This window comes from Astatotilapia calliptera, chromosome 15 (genome assembly GCF_900246225.1).
Source record: "Astatotilapia calliptera chromosome 15, fAstCal1.2, whole genome shotgun sequence".
Classification (NCBI taxonomy): Eukaryota; Metazoa; Chordata; class Actinopteri; order Cichliformes; family Cichlidae; genus Astatotilapia; species Astatotilapia calliptera.
The window spans coordinates 38195458-38204990 of NC_039316.1; the positions used below are offsets into that span (position 1 = coordinate 38195458).

At 42.1% G+C, this 9533-nt stretch overlaps 1 protein-coding gene across 4 annotated transcripts; it reads right to left on the bottom strand.

Annotated features, from left to right (window-relative positions):
- Window positions 1-1143: 1143 nt before the first annotated feature.
- Window positions 1144-7862, bottom strand: LOC113006919 (zinc transporter ZIP3). Of its 4 annotated transcripts, none has more exons than XM_026143183.1 (3): window positions 7654-7862; window positions 4358-4664; window positions 1144-4063 (listed from the first exon to the last, which is right to left on the bottom strand). In XM_026143183.1, the coding sequence occupies exons 2-3, from the start codon at window positions 4562-4564 to the stop codon at window positions 3317-3319; spliced, it is 954 nt and encodes a 317-aa protein (XP_025998968.1). In that variant the 5' UTR covers window positions 4565-4664; window positions 7654-7862; the 3' UTR covers window positions 1144-3316. The 4 variants fall into 4 exon arrangements, with proteins under 4 accessions (XP_025998968.1, XP_025998966.1, XP_025998964.1 ...); XM_026143181.1 differs by having other exon boundaries at window positions 4358-4667; XM_026143179.1 differs by having other exon boundaries at window positions 4358-4703.
- Between the last annotated feature and the right edge of the window lie 1671 nt (window positions 7863-9533).

A 9533-nucleotide genomic window follows, 5' to 3' on the forward strand; every position in this document is an offset into this window, starting at 1 on the left:
TGTCATGTTCTGTGTGAGGATGCTCTCCACAGCGCCTGTATAGAAAATCCTGAGGATCTTTTATTTCACAATGTAGTTACACAAGAGAAGGGAAAAAGTCACACTGGTTAGACCTGTTTCAGTTGTTTAGCTCCCATCCTGTCAGCATCAGCACTCTTTTACCAAAGCGTTAAGCCGAAGTTTTCGAAAAGTGTGACTTTTGTCAGAAAGCTTGACGGGTTGGCTAAGGCTATGTCCACACTAGCCCGGATAGATTTGAAAATGGCGGTTTCGTCTGAAAACGCTCTGGGTCCACACTAGCAAAGACGCAGGAGGTGAAAGGGATGGCTTCGCAGTATACTGCAAAACAAGCTCAAACCACCCACCTATCTGATATGCAATATCCTCTTAGTACAATAAACTTAAGAGGATATTGCACCTCATACCAACTGTCAACGTGCAGGTGTTTGTGCTCATACGCTGTGTTTGGTTTTCATCAAATGTGGTGTTTTTGCATTATAGCCAAACATCACTTTGGTCTTCTGTAACAAGGAAATTGTTCCAGAAATCTTGTGTTTGTTCAGATGCAACTTTGCCAACCTAAGCGATGCTGCCATGTTCTATATAGAGAAACCTGTGGAGTTTGAGATGCAGCTCTTCCATGTTTTGCAGTTTCTCTGAGCATTGCACGGCCTGAGCTATGGCTGAATTTACATCTACTCCTGGCGATGTGTTAACACACACCTGAATGCTCCAGACCAGCAAACTGGCAAAACTTTTGCTTTCATGGAGGCGTTCATGCTCGCTGATGATCAGTTATCGAATGTATTTGATTAGCAGCATCGTGCTGCTATTTGCTCTCTACTTCCCATGGAAGCAGTAAGGGTGCACTGAAGGTTTTACAGGCCAGTCACCTGATTTCCTCTTTAACCTTTGTCTACTCATGTCCTTCAAAAAGTTTACAATTTCTAAGCCAGTTTTTTTGTTCTGTGCAGCTGCGTTGCTTCTGTCATGTATTATGCATTTAACCTCTTTGTTTTCGAATCTGCTATCAGCAAACCGTATGGTGGTGATATCCTGGGTATGCCAAACCTGGTTCATAGCACAGGCCCTAGGCTAAGTTCAGACTACAGTCTGAGTGAAACAACAAACACAAAGCCGTAAATGGATGTATCAGATAGTAATCAGTTTATTTCCAACTAATACACACACAAAAAATCACCTTGCAAAACATATTAATGACATCAAGACAAGATGGCAAAAACAATCATAAATACAAACCTGATCCAGATCTCAATATGAACACATGAAGAAAGAAAAAGCAGCTAAAAGGCTCCAGTGTGTTTGTGTGGGCATTTCTGAGAATACAGCAGGAATGTAAAAACAGAAGAGAAACTGAAGAGCTTTGACAAACTAACAGAAAATATCTGGGATTCACCTTTGGCTCACAGCTCTAGGCTAGGAGAGCAGGACAACTCTGATTCCGTTTCTGAGTCCTCTAAGCTAAAGGCTTTAGCTTGTTACTGAGCAGACGAATAGTAAATAAAACTATAAACATGGACGTGTTCGGCTTGCATCATCAGTAACATCCCCGCACGCTGATACTGCACCTCTGTCGTCTTCTTGACATCCAAATGTTTGAGTTGGTCTCCCAGTTTGTATGAAAACCTGAATCTCTCTACAGCAGTGCTTCTCATAGCGCAACAACAACAAAGATCACCAATAAAAAATAATGTGGGGGCCACCACCTCAGCCTCCTCCTCATAGCCTCCTATGGTATAAAGTTTTAAATCACAGGTGATTTTCAGAAAAGCCGACCAAGCCTTGTTCTCGAGTTATTGTATTTGCAAACAACAGCTCACCAGCCTTTTATGGGTGAGGGTTAAAAAGGATAGGAGATGAATTAAAAAAGGTCAGCCAGCAGCATCAGAAAACACTTTTTTCCTAAAATAAAGTTGTTTTTCATGGTCATTCATCGTTTGAGAATCACAACTTTAAAGTCTCTCTCTGCATAGACTTTGTTTGTTACATGCAAAGTCTGTGTAAAGATGCAGATTGGCAGAAGTAAGATTGGACAAAGCGAAAATGTGAATGCGTATCCACAAAACTTCTGTGAAAAATTCACTTCACACTATGTTGAAAAAGCTAATCAGCTGATCATCATCAGTGACATCACTTTCCTGATGTCACAGACAATAAGAAATGGAGGACAAGCATTTGTATTCGCAATTTACAGATAGGTGGAGCGGTAAGAATCGACTTCACTCGGAGTTTGGAGAAGAGCCGTCCAGGATGTAGCGTGTTTCATAAACGTAAGAACCACTCCTGTCTCTAATAAATAAAAACTGACGTTTAGGCCTGAAACTATGTAGAAACAAATGACCTAAAACTGGGAGGATGCTAGATGTTAGGAACAATATCAGTGAGATGGAATCCTGAGAAGTCAGGTATTACATACTACCTTATGAGGTATGACCAAAAAGGCCTGAGAATGAGTCTATAAAATAAAAACAACCCGACCATATTTAATATGAAACAATCTCTTGGTCAATGTCATCATCTCAGACACATCCAGGTAGTGTTTAGCAGAGCAGCTATTTTTAGATGTCTTGCTGGAAGCCCTGTTCTGACCCCTTTTTCCACATTAACAGACCACCAGATTTGCACTTTTCAGCTTCCCACAAATTAAAAACAGTTCTGGCTTATGTCGACACAGTGAAGGAGACAGAGGAAGCTTAGTACAACAGGACCTAGCAGGGCTTTCATGAAGCAATCTAAAAATAGCTGCTGCCTTGAAAACGGTCTAGAAGTGCCCAAGAAGATGACCTTACATGTAAATCAGTGACGGCTTTTTATTTTTAGGGGCTCATTCCTGGAACTTTTTGGTTACCCCACATATATGTGAATGCAGCGCTAGCCCTATGTAGCAGTCGCCCCCTTCAACCTGCAGTTTCTACTGCGAGATTCAATCACTGTAACGGAAAGGTTTATAAAAATAAGTTAAAAACATTTTAAGCCCCTTTGTTTAGCATGTCCAAGCAGCCTACAAATATCATAAATGGTTTGTTATAGACTATAAAGTAGCTGTAAGGAAATTTGAAGTGTCCTTATATTACAGCTCCAGATGTGCAGCAGCAGCAGTCTCACTGCAGCCACTTACAGATATTAGTTATTAAACACATAAATGAACTCATCCGTCCTTCAGGGGCAAAAGTCTGATTTTAGAGTAATTTCCTGTTTAAAACTGCAAATAGAAACGCCACATGTTCCCGCCTCTCACAACTGATTGCTTCATTAAAGTGAACTCTTAGTGTAGTTTGGCATCGCTGGGTGTCTGTCACCACTTGATGAAGACGAGAGCAGCGAGTGCGGCGTAGCCGATGATGAGGAAAAGCACTTTGAGCAGCCGGTCCTGTTTCTCCTCCAGCTCCCGGGTGAGGATCTCAAAGAAGGTAACAAACAGGAAGGTTCCGGCAGCGAGTCCCTGCAGCACCACGGACACTATGCTGCCCGCCAGCGTCTGGGCCGACTCTATGCCCATTCCCACCACCATGCCCAGCGGAATCATCAGGCTGACTGTCACACCCAGCTTGGTGGCGTCCTTCATGCCGAGAGATGCCTTAGCTACGCTCACCCCAAGGGCGATGGCTGCCAGTGTCTCATGCACAGCCACGCCCAGAAAGAGGCTGCCCAGCTTGGCCCCGTCCTCCTGCAGGCCGAGCGCCAGGCCCTCGAATGCGGAGTGTGCGGACAGAGCGAGGACCAAGCTGACCAGCCGCAGAGGACCCGCCCCCGCCAGCTCGGCCGGGTTGAAGTGTCCGTGGTGGTGGCCGTGGGAGCGGTGACCGCCGTTGCTCGGTGAGCCCCGTGCTGAGGAGATAAAAGGGGTATCATACTCAGAGTCGCTGCCGGCCTCGGAGCCGCCGGCGTTGAAAGTCTCGAGGTCGATGAAGGATGGCTTCTCCTTCCTGAAGGTGAGGACAGCCTGCTCTATAAAGACGGTGAGGAAGAAGCCGAGCATCATCATTGTTTCAGCCAGAGGATAATCGCTGCTGATCTTCAGCTGCTGGAACACATCGACCACCTGAAAGCGCAAAACGAAAACCACAACAATAAGCAGATAAAACTTCATCGTTATCTTAGTATTCTGAAACAGGACATCCTGAGGGAGCAGTTGCTATGAAATACCAACGACAACACAAACCATCAGAGCAAAGTCTTTGCTCTGATGAGAACATAAGTTACAAAATGAACTTTGTGTTTTGTTTAATCAGACTAAGACTTGAAAGTAGAGACTGAGCCCATGAACTCATCTGGAAAGTTTGGCTTCACTTTTAAGAATGCAAAGTATGTGCAAGGTGAGAGGATGTGTGTTTACCTTATCTCTGACAGTAGGAAGCAGAGCATTGAAGCATGTTGCGAGGAACACGCCCCCTCCAAATGAATTGCACAGAGACAATGGCCTCCTGTATCTCTGTGCTCTATCACAGTCAACGAGCAGGAGACGTACTGGGACCAGCACACCAGCCAGCATAAGGCCGAACAAGCCCAGCAGGCCAAGCAGCTTGGCCACCAGGATCTGCATCCTGGTGCTTCAGAGACACTAGAGCGAACGGAGCGGTGAACACAAAGTCATCTCCTGTCTGCTGCTTCTGATGGGCTTTACTGGAGCTGCTGGGACATCTCTGCTGGTTTTAGTGGAGGAGACACAGGCAGATGTTGGTCTAAACACAAGAAATAAACACATGTTGCACTGGTCTGTGCTGGAAGAATGCATCTAAAGATTATGACCGACAAATATCCCCCATATATATTTCACATCTTTCTTATACCTTAATTGGGGTGTTCATCTTTCTTTCTTTAGTTCAATGAGTCAGTTTAGTATCAGGACATTCATGTAACATTAAGTCAGCTAAACAGAGACGAATTAAACATGTTACTAACAGCAAACTATTATAAAATAACTTCTCATCTTTAGGTTTGGATTTTCTTTCAATTAAAAAGCAATACAGAAGTTTGACATTTTATAGAGGAAGGTCAGAGGTCAAAGCCAGAGCCCCTGAGCAAGATGAAGTTACAGGTTAACCGGTGTTGAATTCAGTAAATGTTCTCATTTCCATCATTATTTTCCATGGCACCTGGTTTCATTCTGACCAGCTTTTAGCCAGAGACTTCCTGTTTCAATCATCAGAGATGAGCTCTGCAGTTGTTCTTTGTACCGCTCCCTTACAAAGAAACCATGAAATAAGCAAAATGTCAGCAGGTCCAATCTTGTCATTATTAGTACAACATTAAATCCACCATTTCAAATCATTTTAAATAAGTTATGCATCATTTATAGAACAATGCTAATTTTTCTGTTTAGGTGTTCAGACAAAGTCAGCCACGTGTTCTAGCGGAGTACATTCATTAGAATGATTAGAATTTAAATAAATGCTCCTGTTCACGTGTATTAATACTACTTTACTATTATATTGTTATGACATGAGGTTCAGTTAGATTTGCACAAAAACAGAAAAGTCCTTCAAAGACCTGCTTTTTAATTTCACAGCTTAAATACATTCAGCCGTATTTTTCACTTTTATTTGAGTAAATAAGTTGAATCTGTATTTCATCTTCTACCAGTTTAAAAAAAAATACAAGTATCTGTACTTCTAAATGAGTGAAGAATGTATGTAATTATACCATATGGGGAACATATAAAAATATAGAGTTTATGCATTACCACCACCTGGAAGTCGATATTTTTGCATATTAATATAATTTTAACTCTTATATCAAATCTTATATTAACTTTCGAACACTTTATGTACACCCCAACTTACACTACCATTAAACTAATCAGAAGTATAGTACAGTGAAAATAAAACTGAAATTTAATTTACTTGAGAGTTTCTTTGTAATGGAGCAACACAAAAAACAGCTGCAGAGGTCATCTCTTATGTACTGAACAGGGAACAGGAAGTCTCTGGCTAAAATCTGGTTGGATGAATCCAGGTGCAGATGTATCACAGCTTAATCTGGTTGGTTTGTTAGAGTCTGCATTGTTCTTTTGTGAGACAATGCCAACAGTTAAATGCCTTTTTGGTGCCTTTGGAGTTTATTTCCTGGTTTGTCATTATTTCCTCCTAAAACATCAGGTGTATGATACACCCGTTTTATCCTCACCAGTTAATCTGGATCACCGGCGCTGTGCCAAAAACGTGACTGTCTGTCACAAAAGTATTGCTGACATTTCTATACGTTTTCTATGTTTAATGCTGTATTATTACTTATTTTGGTAAACAGGCTGACATCAACAGGATTTACAAAGGGGTTATATGTATAACAAAGAAATAACCTGTTTTGAAAGACTGTAATATTGTACCTACTTTGTATTCTACATTAATTTTAATTCAGCCCTATTTGGGTTCCTAAAATCCTTCCATAGAACTGCTTTGTTACATTTGTCGCCATTCCTGCTGCACTCTTGGCCACATGTTTTACTTTTTAATCTCAATCTCAATGAGAATTATCACCTGAGTTGTCGCCTTAACACCAAATAGCAAATATGAAACAGTGGCTTTGCAGGTCACCTAAAGCAGGGGTGTCAAACTCAAATACACAGTGGGCCAAAATTCAAAACTGGAACAAAGTCGCGGGCTAACGTTAATATTTATTGAAATATATTTATTCCTCCAGATATAGGAATGAATCTTTTCTTATGGACTCAAACACATTTTGCTAAAAAACTGAATATGGAACAAGCAAAGCAAAGCTTAATACTAAACAAAATACATATTAGCTGTATAATACCAGTAGGCCAGCTCTGATAGTAATTTGGTATGGCTTCGCGGGCCAAATGTAATTAGGCTGTGGGCCAAATTTGGCCCGCGGGCCAGAGTTTGACACCTATGACCTAAAGCAACACCTGAGTTTAGACACCACTCGTGCTATTAATACATTAACTATTATCAAATATCGAATTTACAAACTTAAATATAGCGTTTCGGAAAAACTGTTACTGAGGGAAAAATGATCTGAATGTTAGGTCATTTGTATTGTCATATGTAATCAGAAGGTGGGTTTTCATTAGTTTGTGGCAGCCATTAAAACGCGTTGTTGTCGCCTTTGACACAGTTACTACCTTTAGTCAGAACACAAACACCGCGAGCTCTCCCATTGTGGAGATTACCCCATTCACCGGTTTTCTGTCCCACTGGTTTTATCCGTTTTTTATTTGTTATATTAATATATAATATGATGCGGGAGAAAAACATGTCAAACCACCAAGCGGAAATACATGCTACTTCCGGTGGGTAATTTCATAATAAGACAACTGGGTCCTCCTTTACGTCTGACAGTCTAATCAATTTGTATTTATTATTGTAATTCAGCGTCACAACTTGTAATCACGTCTTTGGTCCCATTTCATCAAGTGTGTAATACAAAGATGAAAGTTTACACAAGGCAAATAACCGCACTGTTTCCGTGCGAAAACTGTCTAACAGCGGCTAACTTGACGCTAGCATTAGCTTTCTGTCATTTGTTCATGGGGGGCTAAAGAGGCTAACAAACCGGTGTGGCGCTCAGGTAGGGAAAGCAGTTGTTTTCCTTTGCTGTTCACGCTTAACAGCGGCTTTAGCTCCGAAACAACAAGATAAACCGCAAATATCACTCAAACACCGTGTTTACCTGTTAGAACATCCGCTCTCATCTACTGCAGGTGCACAATAATACTTCCGCGTTTACATCACGCAACGCAACCCCCCCGGGCGTGATGACGTAGTCCACAAACAGGGTGACGTGCAGCGTCCTGGCGTGACAAAGGATGGAGACGCACGACCCCTGAAAGGACCAGCCGAAGGAAAATTGTTTTAACGGATTTTTAAGTATGATTTTTTTTTTCCTGTCCATACATTTTTTTTAACATATTCCGTTATATGAAAAATATTCAAATTTGATATACGTGTAATTTCTTTAAGGTTTTCAAAAGTGCTAAATATTGTGTCGACCATGTTGTTATTGTTTTCGATTGGTGTGAAATTAGGTTAAGAGTAGTTATTGAATAAACTGGACTTCCTCTTTTTTCTTTTTATTCCTTTGAGTCATGAGAAATGGCCAAACTCTGCCATTCCTACTTCGGGTTTCCTTCTCACTATAATTTCTCCCCTCATAAATGTGTATGTTTTCCTGTAAATATATATTTCTTTCAATATTTTTTTTTAAGTCAACCCATCTTACATTTGACACTTAATTAATTAAATCATCTAGTCCAGTGTTTTACTGGACTCAGTAGACTTCTACTTTTGGAACCAGCGTTTTCTGTTTTTTCTGGCTCTTGATTTGTCTTCTTGTGACTTTTTTTATTCATCCATCCATCCATCCATCTTCATCCGCTTTGTCCGGGGCCGGGTCGCGGGGGCAGCAGCCTAAGCAAAGAGTCCCAGACCTCCCTCTCCCCAGCCACCTCCTCCAGCTTATCCGGGGGAATACCAAGGCGTTCCCAGGCCAGCCGAGAGATGTAATCTCTCCAGCGTGTCCTGGGTCTGCCCCGGGGCCTCCTCCCGGTGGGACATGCCTGGAACACCTCACCCAGGAGGCGCCCAGGGGGCATCCTTGTCAGATGCCCGAACCACCTCAGCTGGCTCCTTTCGATGTGGAGCAGCAGCTGCTCTACTCTGAGCCCCTCCCGGATGGCCGAACTTCTCACCCTATCTGTAAGGGAGAGGCCAGCCACCCTTCGGAGGAAGCTCATTTCTGCCGCTTGTATCCGCGATCTCGTTCTTTCGGTCACTACCCACAGCTCGTGGCCATAGGTGAGGGTAGATCGACTGGTAAATTGAGAGCTTCGCTTTTACACTCAGCTCCCTCTTCACCACGACGGACCGGTGCAGCGTCTGCATTACTGCAGCTGCAGCCCCAATCCGTCTGTCGATCTCCGGCTCCCTTCTCCCATCACTCACGAACAAGACCCCGAGATACTTGAACTCCTCCACTTGGGGCAGTAACTCATCTAGGGCTGCCACAAACGATTATTTTGATAGTCGACTAATCACCGATTATTTCTGCGATTAGTCGACTAATCAGATCATCATCCATTGGATGTAAAACGTACAGCTTATTGCACCAGCAGCATCTGCTCTTATATAACTATCATTAGCTTACAGCTTTAAGTGTTTAAGGTCTGTGCTAACTAAAAATAAAGACAAGATAATAGTTTATTACATTTTAATGAAATTTGCAGATTGTTTCGGTGAAGTTTAATAAACTCCTTGCTTTCTAAAATATAACAGGACACCGGAGTAAATTCTCCAGCATCTCACACTTCTGATGATCAGCTGTCTGCTTGACGTTTATTCAGCTGTGTAAAAATTATAACTTTAATCTCAGCCAAACAGGAACAAATAAAATACTGAAAAAAGCCAAACAATAACATTTTTAAGTTATCTAAGTGACTTATATATCATGTTTAACCTGAGTAGCGAAAGACTGCGGTGGGTTTGAAAACGATTTGCTGGGAGTCCGGTGTTCTCACGGCTCTAGTTAGCCTAGCCCCCGGCTAGCTATCGAGC

Coding starts and splice junctions, on each gene's coding strand:
- LOC113006919 (XM_026143183.1), bottom strand. CDS start 4,564: ATGCAGATCCTGGTGGCCAAGCTGCTTGGCCTGCTGGGCTTGTTCGGC. Junction 4,064..4,357: donor TTCCTACTGTCAGAGATAAG/GTAAACACACAT, acceptor TTGCGCTTTCAG/GTGGTCGATGTGTTCCAGCA.